Genomic DNA, 20,491 nt, shown 5'->3' on the forward strand with positions numbered 1-20,491 from the left:
GGCGGGGGGAGGCGGAGGTTGGGGGAGTGCAGATCCGCCGCACTCTCACGGAGGGCGTGAGGTGACAGCCGCAGACCCCGTAAACGCACACGCCCTGGACCCGGCAGTTCCGCTCCTGGGAATGCACGCTCCCGGCGGACCTGCCCAGTGCACAGTGAAGTGAGGTCAGGGTTATCCTCTGCCGCGCCGTAAAGGCCGCGGACTGGAAAGGGGCCAGCAAGTCATCAGGTGGGGCTGGTCAGGTCCACGATGGCACAGACGGACAATGGAATGCGACGGGCGGCTTTAAAATACTGGGGAGCTCATTGTATATCAACGCGCGACACATCTCCGAAAGGTATTGCTGGGCAGAAAAGCCAAGATGCAGAAAAGTATGCGTGGGGTATCATTAATGTGGGAAAAATAAAAAATAAAAAAGGAAGCAAAAAGGATACACAGCTGTCCCTTATTCTACAAATCCTTAGAATTCCAGGTCAGGAGCTGAAGAGACACTGGAGTACTGGCCGCCCTGACCGTGCACAGAAATGCCCCGGATGGAGGAATGGGAATGACCTGCAGCGTTACCTGTTGGGTTAGGGGAGGGAACTCGGCTGACAGGGATAGGTGGGAAGAGCTTCTTGAGGCTTGTCATTTCGAGGTGGGAACTCCATTCCCAGCTAATGTCGACAGGGCACTGGCTGTGAGCCCAAGCCTGTTCTGAAAGCTCCCTACGGAAGGGCTCACCGGGCTGTCATGACCAACCACCCTGATGCCGTGGGGACGAATATTACGGGTCACATCTTATGACGAGGAAACTGCAGCACAGAGAGGTCAGGTGGCTTCCCAGAGGTCACACCGCTCTCTCAGGAGTGAGTTGGGCTCCCGTCCCACACCTGTCTCCACGGCGACACAGGCACGCCACCTAACTGCAGAGGACACATATCGAGGGCTCCGTGTGGTCCCTCCGTGTGGAAGTCCCCTCTCCCGCCTTCGCTTAGGGTTTTGGGGGAACTCGCAGGCCCCCTCCCTTCAAATGAATTCCCTTCAAAACTCCACCCGGCTCCCGGCTCCCGGCTCGTCTCTGTGCTGCTGAGCTGGGAGCGGCGGCCTCGACAGTGTGCGTGCTGGCATCTCCCCCGCATCGCGGCCTCGTGTAAATTTCCACCTTGCCCTGCACCGCAGTCTAAGCTCCCAACACGTGCTGTTGCAATTTTAAAACATCCATCCTTCCACCTTCGTGGGGACCGCACCCCAAGACGGAAATAAGGACTCGTCACCAACAGCGGCAGCGTCTCAGGTGGCCTCCAGGAGTTACTCTGGGACCCGCTGACGTTCTGCTCAAACTCACACGTTTCACTAACAAGCGAACAGTGGGGCCAGAGCTTTCCACAGGGAGTGTCGCCCAGCAGGTAGGGACAGGTGGGCGGAGAATCAGCAGCCATTCCGCCCGGACCACCAAACTAAGTCGACTCCGGGCCTGGAACCAGGAGTCTGCCCCGGAAGCCTGACTGATTGGGGTCAGGGGCCCCTCTGAAGACGGGGACGTGGTGGGGCGTGAGGAAGGACAGAGCCGAGGTCCCTAAACCAGGAGAGGTTTAGGGTGGGGCACAGGACGAGGACAGGGGACTGGTGGACAGGACGGTGCTGCTTCTAGGCGTCACCCCTGGTGCGAAATTTACCAGTGAGATGTGGTAACAGCGCCCTAGAGAGTCCGCCCTGCGGGAGAGAGACTCCCAACCCCCACCCCCACCCACCTACACTGGCCCCCTCCTGACAGCAGTTGGACCGCTTGGCTGTCGGAGACAGAGTCATTTTAGAGATTGATTTGCAAAATGTCGGGGGGCCACGATAAAGACCCACTTTCCTCTGCTCACAAGCCCATTCGGCCGCTCTCGGCCACTCTCGGCCGCTCTCGGCTGGGGCATGGCCCGCGTGCTGTTCAGCCTCTGCCTCGAGCACTGGAGGGGGCGACCGACGAAGCTCCGCCTCGCCCGCATCGCCCGGGAGCCCAGTCCCTCTCATGAGTCGTGAGTTGGCTGGGTTCCAGGCCAGCCGGCCCTGCTACCTCCCAGTGAGGGGCCAGGGGCAAGCCACCTCGCCTCCCCAGCCCTCGCTATCCGTAACAGTCCCCGCCATGCAAAGTGCCTAGCACAGTGGCCGGCATGTGGCGTGGCTCCATAAATGCCCAGACACCACGATTACGGTAACTGCCATCAGGAGCGGTAGACGGTGGGTGGACATCCCTCCACACGCGACGCAGACGGCCCCCGGTCACCTAATCTCGGTCACGTCTGACTTGTCCAGCTTCTGCAGCTCCAGCTTGGCGGCCTCCAGGATGGGCATGACCTCGGCAAGGGCCGTCTCGGCCTCGGCCTTCTCCACGGCGATGACCTTGTTCTGCTCCTCTATCTCCACGGCCTTTTCTTCCGCGAGCTTCTTCTTTTCCTCCGCTGTCGGGGGGTGGGGCGGGGGGTGGGAGAAGTTAGTGAAGCTACGGGGCGTGGGAGGATGGACCCCACCACGAGCCAGTCGAGGGTCGCTGCTGGGCCACAGGGGCATCTGATGCGCCTCGGCCAATACGGCGGCCACGGGTGCTCCCGCTGGAGCAGAAGCACCAAACTCCACCACCAGACCGGCGGCTCCGCCTTTGACCGTCCCACCCATGTCCTATCCGCTCCGTGTTGTGTGACGCCCCCAGCCCCGACTGGACGGTGCTAGCTGAGGACACTGGGGCTGCCCTGCCTGGTGCTACTTCACCTCTTCCTATGCTCACCCAGGCCCAGCTCGAAAGCCACACCCCCTAACGTGTCCCGCCCGCTCTGTCTCTCTCCGGCTCATCACTCTGTTTATTTGCTTCAGGATGCTGACCTCAGTCCGGAATTTCAGCTACTTATTGACCCGCCGATTGCCGGGTTCCACGCACTAGAACGTACGCCTCTCCCCAAGGGCTGTAACCCCAACACGTAGAACGGGGCTTGGCTCACAGATGTACCGGGTTGAATCATGTTTCCCTGGAAATTCAACGCACCCAGAACCTCAGAATGTCACCTTATTTGGAACGAGGGACTCTGTGGATGTGACTAGTTAACATGAGGTCTTACTGGGTGACGGCGGGCCCTGAATCCAATGCTGTGGCCTCGCGAGAGGCCATGTGAGGACACAGGGACGTGGACAGAAGGTCAAATAAAGATGGAGGCAGAGGTCAGAGTGATGCGGCTACAAGCCGAAGAACGCCCAGGCCTGCCAGCAACACAGGAGCTGGAGGCGGGGAGGAGCCTCGCCGGGACCTGGAGCCCGGAGGAACCCCGGCCCTGCCTCCGTCTCCGTTTCAGACCTCTGGCCCCCAAATCGGGAGAAGATAAAAGCCTTGTTTAAAGCTGCCTAGTTGGCAGTGCTGCGTTTTGGCGGCCCTGGGAAATGCATACAGCAGGCACTCAATACATGTACGCTGAGCGCACTGGTATCTCCCGATGCGGCATCTCTCGGGGTTCACCTTCGCAGTCAACAGGCAGGTGCTGACGGAGGGTCTGCAGCGGGGAGAGACGACCTGTCCCCGCCCCGTCAATCCCTTTGGCCACCAGCTCCAGGTCCTGTATGCGGTGAAGTCTCAGTGCTGACTAAAGGGGGTTTGACGCTGACCGGGCAAGAATGGCCGTCGAAGCATCAAAAGATGCCCCTCTCGGCGCCTACACACGGCTCCTCGGAGACGTCTCCCCGTGAGCCCAGTCCCGTTGCGTGGGGCATCCCCGGCCCAGACTCGCCTGTGGCCGTGTTGATGGCGATCTCCTCCAGCAGAGCCTCGCAGGCAGCAGACTTCTCCGCCAGCACGATCTTCTGCTCGGCCAGCTTCTGGTTCAGCTCGTCCAGCTGAATGGTGGCCTCCTTCAGCTTGTCCAGCCCCCCCTCCAGACGCTTGCACTGGGCTGGGGAAAGAGGCCAGCCACATTTGTCATCAAGGCGGGCGCTGTCCCCAGCATACCCAGGTGAGCGTTCCAGTGGCCCCCACTGCGACTCATCCAGCTTGAAGTCACCGGGGGGAAAGAAATCACTGTCACTAGATGTCACGCACCTTCCAGTGCCCCCACGGCCATTCTGGCCGGCATCGGCCAGAGTGGATGTATTTCTGAAAACAGCACCCCGTCTGGCCAAAAGCCAGAGCATTTTTCAAAAGCATTTTCCAACAGAGCACATTGCTGCCATCAGATATCTCTAATGCAATGAAAATTTAGACCTAAGACAGTTTATGGCCCAACACAGGAAGATTTTAAAAAAGCACGCCAGGGCCCTATTCACACAGGAAAATCGCTCTGAAACGCAAAATCCGAAATACGCCTTGCTTCACCTCGGTCCTGAATAGGCCTCTTGCTAAGACACATCTGCTTAAGGAAAAGGTCAGAGCTTCGGTCCTGACTCGTCAGTCGTAACGACTTCTGTCAACCGCCCCTTTCCCAAGTCTTACCTATGTTGTACTGAGTTTTCTCATCCAGCAATTTCGAGTACGTGTTAATAAAATCCAGGTAATTCTTGGGAGTTACATAGTTGCTGCGTCTCAGTTTCTGCAGAAATTGTATGCTGAATTCACCCACAGATTGGTGGACCAGAACCACATGTTCGACTAGACTTTCTGTATACTCTGCTGGGATCATCAGATTATCCCCTGAGGAAGAAGGAATGGAAAAACCACCTCTTAAAGACAGGAAAAGGGGCCTTCCTCCGAAGGTCAAACACAGAATTCTCACAGGAGCCGATGACAATCCCGCTCTGAAAATCAGATGTAAGCGTGTTCTCGGCAGCACCGTTCACAATAGCCGGAGTGGAAGGGACCCGGGCGTCCATCACCGGAGCATGGGTACGCCAACGGCGGCGTATCCACACGGCGGAATATTCCTCAGTCTTAAAGAGGGAGGAGCATCTGGCACACGCTACAGAGTGAATGAACCTTGAAAACGTGCTAAATCAGAGAACCAGACACGAAGGACCAGTGTTGTGTGATTCAACTTACACGAAATATCTGGAAGAGGCAAATTCATGGAGGCAGAAAGTAGCTCAGGGGTCACCGGGGACTGCGGGGTGGGGGAGGGTGGGGAATCAGGTTTAATCGGCAAAGAGTTTCAGTTTCACGAGATGGAGGAAACCATCCTGGAGACTCATGGCGGTGGTGGTCACGACAATGTGAACGCACTCAACGCCACTAAGCGCACACTCGAAAATGGTGAAAATGGAAAACCCTATGTTACATATATTGTACCATGACAAAAAATGACATAAAGATGTTTTAATTAAAAAAAAAAAAAAGGAGAAGAGCAGTTATGGCCTGCTGGTGGCTTTCCCGGACGGCAGCCCTGGTGCGCGCTCTGGGATTCTCTCTGAGAACGCACGAAATTCTGCTCCTGCCGGTAGGAAGGTCTGCCTCCCGAATCGCCGAGACACAGTGCGGGGAAGGGCTTGGGACCTCAGGAAAGAAATCCACCCGGTGTCCCCGCTGCACCCTGTGCCTAGCACACACTGGGCCCGAGGCGGGTCTGCCTGAAAGTCTGCCGAAAGATTCAGTGACCTCTCCCGGGGCCCAGGTCACCTCACTCAGCAAAACACTCTCACCTCCAAGCAGACTATGTCTCCAGTTAAAATGAAGGAGGGAAAGACTAACCAAAAGTGCACATTCATCCAGCTTCTGCAGCTCTGATCTTGAATTACACCCAGGGCCAGCAAACCACAGCCCGTGGGCCCCTTGCACGGCATGCATAAAAAAAAAAAAAAAAGTGCCTCGCAAATATTCATACTTTGGGGCATAGTCATTGCAATGCCGGCGAATACATTCCAAGGAGGGAAATTCTGAGCAAACTCCATGCAGCGTTATTTGGGATGCTAAACCGCTGACTACTGAAAGCAAACCTAAGTGCCCACATGTAGAGGTGGCTAACACACCTATGGAAGCTCGGGCACCTCTGTCGGGGTTGGCAAACTATGGCCCACAGGACAAGTCTGTCCCACGGCCTGTTTTTGTAAGGTTTTACTGGAACACAGCCATGCCCCTCCACCCATTCACACGATGGCCATGGTGGAACCGAGCACTTGCAAGAGGATGGATGGCCCATGAAACTGAAAATATTTATCGTCTGGTCCTTTACAGAAAAAGTTGGCTGAGCCCTAAGTTATGTCGTCAGGAAAGAGTCATTCTCTTCACTCCTTTTCCTCCAAAACTATATCCGGCCTGTATAAGGGGACTAATTATTTATTTATCGAATATGTATTTATGAGGTCGATACTATTTACGATGTCCCCTTGTGTCATAAATCTGCCCAAATTAGGTCCAGGGGGGAAAAAAGTGTTTTCCAGAAGATAAATTGACTTGCTTTCTTATTTCAAAGATTAAAATGAATCAAGGAGTAAGTGTTTGAAAACTTAGAGTAGATTCAGCGCTAACTGATAATCAGTTTACCAAAAGGTTCTTCGGGCATCCTTTGGGCCAGGGGTCAGCACACTGTTTCTATAAAGAGCTAAATAGAAAATATTTGTGAGCCGCATGGTCTGTTACAATTGTCCGACTTTGCAGTTGCAACGTAAAAGCACTCACAGACACTATGTTCGTTAACAACTGAGTCTGTGTTCCAATAAAACTTTATTTACCAAAACAAGCAGTGGGCCACATTTGGCCCGCTGGCCATGGTTTACCAACTCCTGTTTTGGATGATACCTAATCCATTTTTATCCTAAATTATCCTTGTAAGTCCCCCAAAAATCCCTATAGACTAAAACACAATATAAATGAAAAATATACTAACGGACTGAAAAAGGCCTTTCACGGCCATGGGGGTTAACAATGAAGGAATCTAGTGGGCCGAAATTCAAAGGCAGCAAAGTGATAACAAACCACTTTCTGTGGTCCCCGTATGAGCTGCCACTCACCTAGAAATGACTTGGCCACCGCATGCAGGGCCTGGGAAGGCCAGGGCATGAACCAGTCGATGCCGGTGTTATTTACCAGACCTGGGAGAGAACAAGAGAGAGGGGTGACTGCTCCGTGACCCCGAACGCCCCGGAACGCGGGCTCCGCCTCTAACGCCCGCACACCGGTGAAGGGGCCGGACGCGTCCGAGAGCCACGCATCCATCCTCAGCACCACTGATGTGCGGGCCAGGTGATCCTCTGTTCGGGGGCTGTCTGCGCTTCGTGGGATGTTTAGCGGCTCCCCGGCCTCTGTCACCTGGATGTCAGTGGTATACTCCGCCACTGCCACCCCACGTGACAACCAAAATGTCTCCCAGCACTGACATGTGTCCCCTGTGGGGCAAAACCGACCCTCATCGAGAACCTCTGACCTAATGGCCTTCCATGGGGCTGGCAGAATTTTCCCAGTGGGAAGAGAGCAGAGAGCAATGCCACGCCCACCAAGGGCCTTGCACCTGGGACCCTGAGCATTTCCTTGTGTCAGAGGGACACCGCCCACCCGTGGGCAACACGAGAGCCTGCTGGCACTTGAGGGGGGCAGTGCGGGGCTCCCTGACACTGCCAGGCTCAACGTCACCCGGATGACCGCATCCTGTTTTATAGTGCTGCCGGCACCTCAGGACATGCCCTGCTCCCCGGGGCACAGGCTCAGCTCAAGCACACCTGGGAAGTTTCTGCACCGGGTCCTCAGGGTGTCCCCCACGGGCGACATGCCCAGGACGACGTGCAGGTTGTTGGCGCTCTTGTTTACGAAGTACTGCCACACGGACTCCTTGGCCGGGCCCATCCCCTGCTTCAGAGCCTCTTGCCCGATCTGACTGAGAACAGACTCCTTCTCCTCGTCCGGGAAGAGCGCGGGTACGATTCCTGAAAAGCAAAGACATGCTGGGTTTTTTGAGTCCCAGGGTGATTGTCGCTCTAAGGCTCTGAAAGGACAGAGCACACTGTCACGGGGGACAGTCCCAAGCGCAGAGCTGGGGTCCCGACGCTGAGACCTGAGCCCCATTCGGCCTGGCTGCCCAAACCCCTTTGAGCCTCAATCTCTGCACCTGAGAAATAGGAATAAAAAAATGCCTCCTGCTTACCTGGGAGCGTTATCGTGAGCATCAAAGCAGAGAGTCTCGGCTGGGAGCAACCGGACCCCCCCAGAGACATCTAGCAGTATCCGGAGACATTTTGGGGGTCACAACTTGTGTGTACGTGTGCGGGGCTGGGGTGGGGGAGTGGCTAATGTCATCTAGTGGGTAGAAGCCAGGGATGCTGCTGACCATCCTATAATGCCCAGGACGGCCCCACAGCAAAGTATTCCCCTGCCCCCAATGTCACCAGAGCTGAGGATGAGAGATGCTGCCACAAAGCTCAGGGCTTCAGAGGATAAACAACCTGGCCCCAGGCCCACAGGAGCCCCTCCCTATCTTCACAGGCAAGACCTCGCATGGGATTCACAGACGTAGAGAGCTGACCCCTACAAGTCTGCGACTCATGTATGAAAAGTCCCAGGCCAGGCTGCTCATGTGGCATATTGCACGCGCCCCCCTGGGTCGGCAAACGAATCCACCCTGGGACAAGCCATTGGGTTTCTCCTCCATGTCGCCAGCTCCACAGGCCCCAGGTGGCACAGCCCCAGTCTGCTCGAGCTGGCTCGGCGAAGGAAGCCCGCCCCTGCTGGCTCCAGCTGGAAACCGGGGGTCACCCCCCTGACACCTTCCCTTACTCACCCTGGCCCCACCCTCCAAGTCCCGCTGGCTCCACCTCCAAAGCAGCTCGGGGATCCACTCGCTTCTCTCCATTCCCACTGTCCACCCTGCGCCGGTCACTGCCATGTCTCCCCGCTCCTGCTCTTACCTCGCCGACTCTAGTCCCCACAGGGCGGCCCAGAGGGATCTTCAAAACAGAAACCTAGACGGGGGCATTGCCCGGAGGCCGCACCATCTCATCTCCTTCAGGTGGCCCGTCCCCGGCTCTGCGTCCCCCCACCAGCTGCCCACCCCCGCAAGGGCCACTCCCCGTGTCATCCTCGGGGATGCAGGGAACCCTCTGCCTGTCCCACCCCGTAGGTGGGCAGCGCTGGCCCGGAACACGGACAGCCGGACAGCCGGACAGCCCACCTGAGGTCAGCATGTTGTTGATGAGCTCCAGGAAGCCCTCCTCGGCCACGTGGGCGTCGGTGAACAGGAACATCACCGTTTTGTTCTCGAGGCCCAGCTTCAGGTAAAGGCTCTTCAGGTCCTCCCGGAAGTTGTTCTCGGAGTAGCCTCGGCTCAGGAGGATCTCGAACACCTGCCGGGGACACGCGGGACACGCAGGAGCGTCGCGGGCCATCGGGCTGCGGGCCGTCCGGGAGGGACGAGGGACAGCGGTACCAGGGGACCCCGGGCACCCCTGTCGGTCAGACGAACCGCGACGGCCGTTCTGCACCTGCACACGCGTGGGGAGCTGCGTGCACGGGGATCAGGTCGGTCCACACGTGAGTGTGGGAAAGGGGGGCGGTGTAAGGTCCCCCTCAGCTGTTAAAATGAGTCATCTGAGTCAGAAGGGAAGGCGAGAAACGCGGAAGTGGGGAGCGAAGCGGGGGGCGGGCCAAGTGCAGACGAGCAGGACCCCGGAGCGTTTAAACTGAGATACACCGTGGGAGGATGGTAAAGAAACGGGACCAGAAGCTGTCTGAGACGCTGACATGTAAAAATCCTATCGCATGCGAAAGAGACGGAACGGGGTTTCTTTCCATTTGTTTTTATTGTATCTGTAGGACAGGATGGACGTTGACCGAATTTATTGTGGCGATCGTGTCACAGTATATGTAAGCCAAACCTCATAAAGTGACATATGTCAATTATACCTCGGTAAAACTGGAAACATAGTGTCGTATTTGCTCTGAACCTATTTTTAACAATGTTACGGATGAAGTCAAAAGTCCTTTGCCTTCCCCCTTGTCCTCCGTCTCCAGGCCTTTCTTATTCCTTCTCCAAGGAAGCGGACACCACGGTGGACTTAGGTTCCAAACTTTCTAATGTGAAATCTGGTGTCACATATCAAAAGTTTTTTTAAAAGTTTATGCCCTTTAACCCACTAATTTTCTAATTTCTAAAAAAAAAAAAAAAATGATTCTCTGGGGGAAAAATGATCATTGTGCAAAGACACATGAATAACGGTGTTTATCACGGCATTATTTATAACACTAAAACAAAGAAAAGGCTAACTATCCACCAGTAGAAGGGGCTTATGTACGGAATATCCGTATAATGCGACACCATGCAGTTTCTAAGGACAACGCAAATATGTAGTTACTGACTTGAAAAGCTGTCGGTGACATACAGTTAAGTGGGAAAAAACACATTACAAAACTGTTCATAGCAGCCAAAAAGCGGGGACAGCCCAGGTGTCCATCAGTGGGCGACGGATAATCAGGACGTGGTCTCTGCAAACAATGGTGCCTAATGAAACCGTAAAAAGGGACAAAGAGCTGACACGTGGATGAAGCCTGAAAACACGCTGGGTGAAAGCAGCCACCGCAGAAGACCACACGGCCCCCCGATTCTACCCGTGTGCGAGTACGGAGCACGGAAGCCCATACGGACAGAAAGGAGCCTTGTGGATTCTAGGGCTGGGGTGCAGAAAGACGGGGGCAATAGCTAAGAGGCACAGGATTTCCTGTCAGGGGGATGAAAATGTTCCAAGAAAGACTGTGGTGATGGCAGCACACGTCTGTGAAGGCACCAAAAAGCGCTGGGCTGTGCCCTTAATGGGTGAACTGTATGGTCTGGGAATTATATTTCAATAAAGCTGGTTTTTTAAAAGAGAGTCTAAGAATAGCCAGAACCGTTTGTGCTGCTTGTGCAGACGCAGCAGCCAGCAAACTGCCGGCCTGGTGGCCGGGCCCACAGGAGTTTGGGCCACGCCTCCCCCCATACACGTGCATGTCACCAACCACAGGGTTTGCTCGCCTGACTTTCAAACTTGACGTGATCTCCGTTCCAAAAACCACACAAGGATTAGATGCTTTGGATATTCAGTTAAAATAAGATCGAGCCCCCCTCCAAAAATCCCCCCACTTTATCCTGTGTGAAAACATCGCGTTATGATCTGCTACAGATCGTTCCAACATTTGCGTGAACCGCCAGCTGCAGAAACTGGCAGGCGGCGCCCGCTTCTGGGCTGGGAGGGAGCCTCACCTCGTAGCCGGCGGTGAAGGCGGCCAGCCTGGCGAGAGACTGCTTCCCCGAGCCGCCGACGCCCACCAGCAGGGCATGGCCGAGCCCCATCCTGATGGTGCGGTGCACGCGCGTCAGATGCTCCAGGGCGTCGTCAAAGAGAACCAGGTTCATTTTGGTGTTGCTTTCGTTGTACTCCTCGAGGATTTCCTGAATTTAAAAAAAAAAAAAATTCAAAGGGGCGCTGGGTTTCAAGAGACAGACTCTCTCCTCCTGTCCGGGAGGGACTGAGAACGGAGAGATGTTTCCCCACGTCTAAACCGTTGAAATCGTCGAGTCGTTTGGGTCTACGGGACGCTGAGTGTAGCGTTTACCATCTAGTTTTTGATCGGCTGCTTTGTGATTGGCTGGCAGCGAGCCAGCGCTGATTGCAAGGCTCGACTCATCGATTAAGATAAGACCGGCTGTTAGGGAGTCGGATGAGTGGTTCCCAAACCCGACTGCGCATCGGAACCCCAGGACCCTCCATGCGCTCAATGAAGGGACCCTAGGCGGGGTGGGCCCAGGGCTCCGTGCGTCCAACGAATTCCTCAGGTCGTTCCCACGCACCGCGGGATGTGGGAACCACTGGATGGGGAGACAAGCTCACATTCTGAACCAGGAGACAGAAAGGTGGGTGTTCTTCCCAGCGCCACCTCCTGGGCACCCACGCAAACCTCGGCTCCCACCAGAAGTGCTCTCGGGAGAAGTGAGCCCCACCGCACCTGGAACAAAGCCTTGGCTGCCTCGTAGTCCTGGATGTCTTCATAAATGCGCATTTCCTCTTCATGCAGAGCCATCCGGAAGTCCCCAAAGAGGATGGGGTCCCTCATCACCACCTCCACGTCATCGTTAAAATGCTCCGTAACCAAGTCTCTGATGTGCTCTTGTACCTTACAATATAAGACCACTTAAAGACCCAAACTCGACAACATATGTGTGCTAACACTTGTCAGGAAAAAAAGCCTATGCTAGGATTATCTGAAGTCATTTGCGTTCGATTTTTTTTTCTAGTTGCTATAAGGTGCTTAAAAATCTGCCCTCCTTTGTACCCGTTGACTTTTATTGTTAGTGTCTATTTTTCTGCAATGTTCTGTATAAAAAATACATTGGTTTGTTTATGCTCTTTTTTTCACCCAGAAGAATTCTGCGGTTAGTTTATTTGCAGGTAGGTTTGGTGTACTGACCAGCTCTTTGTCAGTCTCATTGATTAACCGGTCGTGGAAGACTCTCAGACATTCGTTCCTCCAGACTCTCACCATCTGGGTCACCGTCTGGAACCTACATGATAGAAGAGGCAAAATCAGCTATGACGTCATCTAGAGAAGAGCGGGCTAAACGCTGCTCTTTTCAGATGGGTACACAAGGTGCAGAAAAGGACATTTCTATGGTTCTTCCCCCGCTCCTCCTGCTGGGCTCACATTAATGACGTTTAATGGAAGCTAACAAATTCAATGTAAAGACCTTAAAGTCATCATCTATAACCTAACCTGCCGTAGGGAAGAAAATAACATTATCTGTAAATGACATTTGTGACATAAAATGAGCACCTGACACTGCTCCGACTCGGTGGAATACCTGAATTTAAAATTAGCATCAGGGCCACCGGCCACTCCTTCTAAGAATCAGCTCCATCCGGTCCCCGTTCTGGAGCTTTCTCCAGTTTCTGGCGCTCTACCCTACCTACCTGGAGCTGCCCTCCCCTGAAGTGCCATTCCAAGCCCCTCAAGGGCACCTGAAAGTAAGTTTGGGTACAAGAAAAGTCCTTAAATCCATTTTTCAATTCATAATGAGAATCCACAAAATTGGACTATGCTTATACATACACAGATGAATGTATACGTTGACGCAAATACATTAATAAGTCTACTTTTAATGAGCAAATTTCTATACCCAGACTTAACTCCCTCTGTGCTTAACTCTCCCAAAGACTCACATAATATCACCAAACCGAACTGGAACATTCAGTTGCACGAGCAAAAGGCTCCACGCAGGCAAATTCCAACTTCACGACTGAGAACAAGAGGTCGGCAGAGCGGTCCCACCAAGGGGACACACCTGTCCACACGTCCACACATCTGCCTCTCTCGTTCTACCTGTCTTCAACTCAAGGGCTGTACAGGGTAACACACCTTAAACCAAGTGTTTAACTTTTCTTCACTTAACACAGACAAAAAGATACCGGGTACTTAATCGATTCATCACATTCATCGATAAGTGCGCAGGGTAACACACCTTAAACCAAGTTTAACTTTTCTTCATTTAACACAAAAAGATACTAGGTACTTAATCGATTCATCACATTCATCGATAAGTCCTCTGTCCTAAAAGAATGAGAAAAGCCATCGCTGTGGGACACATCGTAGGCAAAACGAACTCACCGCTCCGGGTGAGTGAGGACCAGCCCGTTGAAAACCCGCGAGAGGTCGCGGAGGTTAAAGATGTAGTGGAACTTGGATGGTGTGGGAGGCAGTTCCTGCACGATGTTTTCGTAAAGCTCCAGCGTGCAGAACGTCAGCTCGTCACTCACAGCCTGGATGCTCTCGTGAAACACCTGAAAAGTGAGAAGACCCCTCAAACGCCTGGCAGTGGATGAACAGATAAGCCAACCGTGGTCCAGCCATACAATGGAATATTATTCGGCCATAAAAAGGAAGGAAGCATTGACACAGGCCATGACATGGGTGAACCTTGAAAACGTGGTGCTGAGTGAAATAAGCCGACAGAGAAGACCGCCTATTGTATGATTTCATTTGCATGAGATGTCCAGAACGGGCAAATCCATAGAAACAGAAAGCAGCTGGTGGGTGCCAGGGGCTGGGGGACGGGGTGGAGTCCCCTGCTTTCAGGGTGATGAAGATGTTTTGGAACTAGACACGGTGCTGGCTGTATAACATTACGAATGTACTAAATGCTGTGGGACTGTATACTTCCAGATGGTTAAAATAACTGATCTTACGTTGTATGAATTTTACCATAATTTTTTAAAAGAGAGAAACTCGTCGCCCGATCTGCTTTCGCTTTTCTAGATTTTCACATTAATGGACAAGCCGACATGATGTGAGACCAGAGCCCCAAACCAGCCCTCAAACCAGTTCGAGTTTTACTGGTGCGGACCTCAGTTTTGAAAGCCAAGGCTTTAACGTAGGGCACGAACATGCCCAGTGCCCAGGTATTGCTGGTCACACCTGGCCATGCCACACCTTTGCCTTTCCTGCCTGGCCCCTGAAGACTTTGAGCATGCAAGCCACACTGCAGAAGGGAAATGCCAGGATCAGAAGGTCGTTATTTCAATGAATGGTTTCCTTTTGTGGGGTCCAAATCGACCACAATAATAGCAGCAGTGACGGGAATGTAAAGAGCATCTGCTACGCGCTCTGTGACACCTGCTTTTCATGCTTTTTTCTCCTTTCACGATCCCAACACCTGGCAAGGTGGGCACCGCCATTACCTCCGTGTTCCAGATGAGAATGGAGCCTGGGAAAGCTCAAGAGTCCTGCCCAAGGAGCAGAAAGGGGACTGACTCCAGAACCCAAGTCCCCTGCTTGATTTCGCTGCTGTTACTCGATGTGGCAATGTGACTCGGCCACATCGTGACTTCCGTGGGCCCAAGACGCTTCTGCCTCTGGGTCCCTTTCTTCATAAAAATATAACATTGCGTATTTTTTGACTATCAGTATAAAGATGAATATAATTCAAGCTGGATTACATTCATTTTTTCCCCCCTCTGGTTTTGAAAGACATTAAAACCTGTTCACAGGCCCCTAATGGCGCCGTGGGCTGTGGGCATGGAGCCTGCTGTGCCTCCTGCATAAGTCAGCCCTGCCCACATTTCTACCCAACACGAGGCCCCAGTCAGACGGCTAAGGGAAATCGAGTTACCGAGGTATGGCCTTTCAGGATGGAGGAGTAAATTAAATGCAAAGACTCCTCGGAAGGGAATGGAACATTGAAGACATTGAACAGGGAAATGAATCTCGGATCCACTTCGTTGCGGCCTCCTCCAGCTTTTCCCATGGCGGCGACGAAGCCGAGGTCGCGAATGCTTTTGCAGTTCAGCTCCTTGCCCCGGTCGTACAAGTACCCTTTCTCCAGCAGCAGCTTCAGCAGGGCGATCGGCTGCTGGGTGCCGTATTCGTCCACCTCGATTGTTTTAAAGACAAAAAAAGAGAGAACAGTTGTATCCGAATGCAGAACTCAGCCGTGGCCTTGCCGGCTGTCACCTCTCCCGGACCCTCCCCAGAGCACTCTGGGCATGGTTTCGCAGGGTTTCTCAAAGTGTGTGATCATATGTTCATTTGTAACTTTAAAATCTGTCTCCCTCACTAGACTGTGAGTTCCCTGAGGGCAGGGAAGGCATGTGTTTTGCTTATCACTGCACAGCACCGCTCCCATGGGAGGCGCTCAGTAAATGCGTTAATTGGATGGATGAGGGATGGATAAAGAGGTATGTAGATGGATGGATGGATGGATAGATAGGTGGGTGGATGGATGCATGGACAGACACACGGATGGATAGATGCATGCATGGATGAAGAGATGCAGGGACGAACAGAGAAATGGGCGTATGGATGCATGGATGGATGGATGCATGCATGGATCCCGGTTTTGCACACAGTCCATCTGGAAGATAGATTTTCAGCGGGGAAAAATGGTTCTGCAAAAATGATGTAAATTTAAATTCTAGCACTAAGAAAACTTTGCAGCTCTCAGGCTCTGGCCCCAGAAGCACACTCAGCATGCATGCTAAAGTCCCTTCCCTGGGTAAACTCCTGAGGAATTCTTGGGAAACGTCCGCCCTTACAGCCCCCGTGTGCACATGGCCGAGAACAGCGTCATCATCTAAAGTACGGCTCATTTGGAAGCTGCTTCGGACACGTGCTGGGTATAGTTCCGCGGCTGATGCTGCCTCCTTCCCTCCTTCGGGACACTGAGGAGCATGACCACTAAGGACAAGGTCCCTCTGTGAGGAGAGCATCCCAGCAACATTGTCTCCTGAGCCGGCTCCCCAAAACCCACGCGCCCCGCAGACATCACACAGAGCAGAGACAGGTGTCCGCGCACACACGCGCTCCGTGCGCATGCGTCAGCCCCGCCCCGGGACCGGCACTACCTTTGGCATGTTCATGTCGTCCATGAACACCAGCAGGCGTTTGCCCATGGGGGGGCCGTACGTGTCTTTGGTTCGTTTTTCCACGTTCGCTTCTAAATTTCTTTGGATATCCAGGGATGTGGTGCGGGAGGAGAAATTGACCATTAAGACGATCTGCAACAGAAAGAAATCATTCGAAAAGTTGGTCTGTTCTTCGCGGTATGGGCGGTAAGCGTTCGACCACGAGCTGTACCATCTCTTTTCCAGCTTCAGTGGGACGGGAACTAACATTTTAATAAGACAATGTGTCTGTACCTCCTTCTTTTCTGAGTGCTCAAGCAGGAACGCCCCCTCCCCTTAGGCAGGCTGCCCAAGGCAAAGGAGCTGGCGCGTGTGGACCTCGGGGACGATGTGGACGGGGGCCTCGGCTCCGCACTGAACCTTTAGGAGCCTCGCTCTTCTCGTCTGTGGGAGGGGGTCGATGACCCCTGCGTGGACGACGTCCTGGGGCGATCACCTCAGGGGAAGGGATCTGCACAGGGGCATCCTCGGCACCGCAGAGCAGCATTCAAACCCAAGTGCCTGCATCAAAACCAAGCTGCTGCGTCTTGACGAACAGGTCAAAGCCAGCGAGAACGACCACCGGCTCCCTCTTCGGAACTGCTTGCCCAGTGAACGGGAGCACGGCCCCGGAGCCCTGTGTGGGGAGCACGGCCCCGTGCATGGGTGCTCCGCCCCCCCACCCCCCACTGTTTCTCAGAGTGGCTGGTGACAGTTCATTGATGGGTGGTTCTCACGCTTAACGCATCAGAATTATCTGGGGGGCTCGTGTCCTACAGCAGGTCGGCCCCGTCCTCACGCTTTTCGAATCAGTAGATCTGGGGCGTGTCTAGCGAGCTTTCAGGTGATGCTTCTGGTCTGAGGACCACTGCCTTAGCTAACACCCCCGACTGAGGTGCCCCGGCGGGCAGGTGCCTATGAGCTGAACGTGCATCTCCGTACGGCGGGTGTGCTCAGGTAGCCTTGTTGGGCCTGTGAGCACCAGCTGCTGGGTCCCAGCAGATGGGTCTTTTGGGGCGCGCTTCTGAACACGGCCTCCCTTTGCCCGTCTCCACAGACTTGTAGGGCCCTCCGGCTGGAAACATCCCTTTCGTGCCCTCTTCAATGGCCTTCTCGAAGCTCGTACTAAACCATGTTTGCACGCACCGGGATGTGAGTGAGCGGACCCCTCCCGGGCAGACTGGCCCAGTCCTCCCCACGTCCCTGACAAGGCCCACTGCAAAGCCCGGCCATCACCACCCCCACCACCGCCTCCGTGCTGCGGTGGTTTGCGACGCAGCACCCGATCGCGCATACAGACGCTGACTTACATTAGCCTCTTCGCTCAGATTTTTGAGGAAGTTCTGGGTGGTGGCCGTCTTCGAGGTGCCAGATTCACCGACCAGAATGACAGGTTGTTTAATCTTAACCATCTGCTCCAGCATCCAGGTGGTGCGGGTCGTGTCCACCGTGTGAACTAAGAAATATGTCAAGAACAGGAGCATCACAGAAATGCCGGTGGGGGCGGTGGGGGGCGGGGGCGCCTACGGCAATGTGGAATTCCACGGACTCACCTCAATCCCACAGAAAGTGTCAGCAAAAACCTCAGATGTGACCTCGAAAACGTACAGATGGGTAAAGTCTTCTTAGAAGCTCCCTTCCCCAACCACTATTTTTAATAGCTTTACGGAGGTGTGACTTACATATCAGAAAAGTCATCCATTTTAAGGGTGAATTTCTACGTTTCTACAGCCGTGCCATCACCACCACAGCCCAGGGTTAGAACACCCCAACCGCGTTTAATAGCCAGTCCTGACTTGTACGCAGGATATTAAACGCTAAGCTGCTGCACTGCGTACGTCACTCATTCATTGCAGGACCCGGTTTCCTGACCAACGACTTCCCCTGCAGAGGGCATGAAACCTCAGATGCAAGTCTGGCTCACTCCTATGCTGGCGGCTTTTAATTCTAATCGGCTCGTGAAAAAAAAAAACTGGTATGTCTCACTCTGTGAGAGCCAAAATCGGACACTTATTTTGTGGAAATACTCGGCCTCTATGCTCTTATGTTCTCCTGTACAGGATCGAATGAAGTATAGGAGTTTGGAAGGCGACCTGCAGTAAACAGTGGTCTATTTCACTTCGATCGTAGACGTGGAGCTGCGGAATCAGCTCTGGCACGGGCCTGACGCCAATGCTACGTGTTCCCTGAGATCTAAACGGCCAGAGGAATGAGTTTAAAATCTGGCTCACTATATAAATATCTGCGGTACACAGCTTTTTTTTTTTTTTTTTTTTTTCAAAGAGGTGGCACCTTTTTGCAAAACACTGCCTTGTTCCTTCCCACTCCTGGCCAGCGACATGGGCCAAAGCGAGCCCGTGGGAGCGTGAGCAGAGGCACAGCAGCACGGGCCCAGCCCCGCCCCGCCATCGGGACCGGCCTCCCTGGGGAAAGAACCGAGAGTCACGGGCATCCATCTGAAGTTTCTCGGAGCCAGCAGCCCATCAAAGGAATCCAACGCCCCACCCTCGCGGCCGGGCCCGCGGCTCACTCTGCTCGGTTTCTCCCCACCAGCCGTCGGGGTGGGACCCGGAGGGCCACGGAGACCGCGGCATCTTTTTCACGTTCTCACGGAACGAGAGCGGAGGCACAGGGGCTTGGTTCTCGCTTACCCAGGATGTCGCTGAATTTCCTCTCGTGAGAGTGAACATACTTCGGAACTAAGTTATTCCAGGGTATCCATTTCTTCTGGGCAGAATCAAAATGAAAGTCGTACATGGTTGGGAGGTGACCTGCGGGAAGTAACGGTCCATTGTTCTTCGGTCGCAGACATGGAAACACAGGAGCGGCTCTAGCACGTGCTCGAAATGAGCTGATACTGCTTCTTCCCTGGCAGATACGTGCTGAGCATTTTGAACTAACGATACGCGTGTCCCTGTCTCCTGGACAGAGACTTACTGAGTCCCTTCCCCGGGAATATGACAGTGGGCAGACAGCCCCAGTCCCTACGCCTACAGCTCTCGATGGGGGTACAGGGAGAAAATTAAACAGGCAGTTTCAACGCAGACTGCTAAGTCCTGTAGCGGGGGAGCACTGGTGTGATGGGCACCCCGTGAAGGCATCTCACCAGGAAGGGGCAGGGGAGAGACCGAGAAACGCTAGGTGCCACCGGGCACTTGGGGAAGCTCGGCCCTCCCCTCCACCCACACGCTCTGTACCCCGATCGTCAATCACAGGGGTGCCGTGCAAACCCAGCTGTAAGGAAAGTTCACTCTCCCCCAAACAGAGTGCCACCCGCGGGTGCCTGAGCAGGAGGGAGAGTTTAGACGCTCCGAGAAAGGCCACCCGAGGGCGTTGGGCTTCTGCTGGAGCAGGTGACGCACTGGAACTTCTCCCGAGGGTACCGCCAGGTGCGCTGACCGTTGCACGTTTCTCCACAGAAGCAAACAAGCTGGAAACCCCACACGGCCACACACGCGGGAAAGCAAGATCACTCCCTCCGGAAACCTAACCCGAAGTATTCTGCGCAGGGGAACGGGGGGCACCCGGTCCCCACCTGGCAGTTCCCCGGGGTTGGCCCAAACCCCTTCCGTGTCGGCGGACGGCAGCGACGCCAGGCGTTTGACGCACTCGTCGAACCGCGCCCTGCCCTCGTCCAGCAGGGAGGCGCCCAGGGAGCAGTACAGAGCCTCCAGGAAGCAGCTCTCCACGAGGTCCGGGTCTTCCACCTCTCCTTCGAGCAGCGCGTCCAGCATCTTGGTTAACTGGGTCACCTGGTTCACAGGAGAGTGCCCGGGTCAGCCCTCCGCCCCGGGTCAGTCCCGGTCATAAGTTCTGGCTCCCCAGATTCCAGAGTGACAGGAACACGTGGCCCGCCATGCTGGTTCGGAGGCAGTCACAAAAGGAAGCACTGCGTCTTCCTTGCCAGGGACCTGCGTGCCACGCTGGGCCCATCCGGAGTCTGCTTCCCCCGAACCCGCTGCGGGCTCGCCTCCGGGCAGGACTTCGTCTCTGCTAACGAGGGCCGCTTCTCACCATGTTCAGGTCTGTCTGAGGCACGATGGTCTTCAGCTTCTCTCCTTGCCGCCCGTCCACTACCCCTTCCACTATCACGTCGATGAGATAGGGCACGTACTTCTCAAAGAGACTCTGCAAATGGCCTTGCTCCACCTGCGGAAGAGCAGAATGCCCGAGCATTTTCGAGGATCCCTCACCGAAAGGGGAGTCAGTGTGACCCTTTTCT

At 54.4% G+C, this 20,491-nt stretch overlaps 1 protein-coding gene across 1 annotated transcript in view; it reads right to left on the minus strand.

Moving 5' to 3' along the window:
• DNAH10 (dynein axonemal heavy chain 10) overlaps window positions 1–20,491 on the minus strand; it is a gene marked incomplete at its 5' end in the record, with an annotated part of 109,009 nt that overhangs the window by 22,054 nt on the left and 66,464 nt on the right. The window contains 16 exons of the mRNA XM_025045499.1: window positions 2,255–2,429; window positions 3,741–3,902; window positions 4,439–4,636; window positions 6,886–6,966; window positions 7,591–7,794; window positions 9,036–9,207; window positions 11,100–11,288; window positions 11,843–12,010; window positions 12,305–12,398; window positions 13,499–13,671; window positions 15,000–15,260; window positions 16,231–16,383; window positions 17,580–17,725; window positions 18,921–19,040; window positions 19,805–20,021; window positions 20,284–20,418. Of these exons, the coding sequence (XP_024901267.1) occupies window positions 2,255–2,429; window positions 3,741–3,902; window positions 4,439–4,636; window positions 6,886–6,966; window positions 7,591–7,794; window positions 9,036–9,207; window positions 11,100–11,288; window positions 11,843–12,010; window positions 12,305–12,398; window positions 13,499–13,671; window positions 15,000–15,260; window positions 16,231–16,383; window positions 17,580–17,725; window positions 18,921–19,040; window positions 19,805–20,021; window positions 20,284–20,418 (2,648 nt within the window). The remainder of the gene's footprint in view (window positions 1–2,254; window positions 2,430–3,740; window positions 3,903–4,438; window positions 4,637–6,885; window positions 6,967–7,590; window positions 7,795–9,035; window positions 9,208–11,099; window positions 11,289–11,842; window positions 12,011–12,304; window positions 12,399–13,498; window positions 13,672–14,999; window positions 15,261–16,230; window positions 16,384–17,579; window positions 17,726–18,920; window positions 19,041–19,804; window positions 20,022–20,283; window positions 20,419–20,491) is intronic.

This window comes from Pteropus alecto, unplaced genomic scaffold, assembly GCF_000325575.1.
Source record: "Pteropus alecto unplaced genomic scaffold, ASM32557v1 scaffold213, whole genome shotgun sequence".
Taxonomy (NCBI): Eukaryota; Metazoa; Chordata; class Mammalia; order Chiroptera; family Pteropodidae; genus Pteropus; species Pteropus alecto.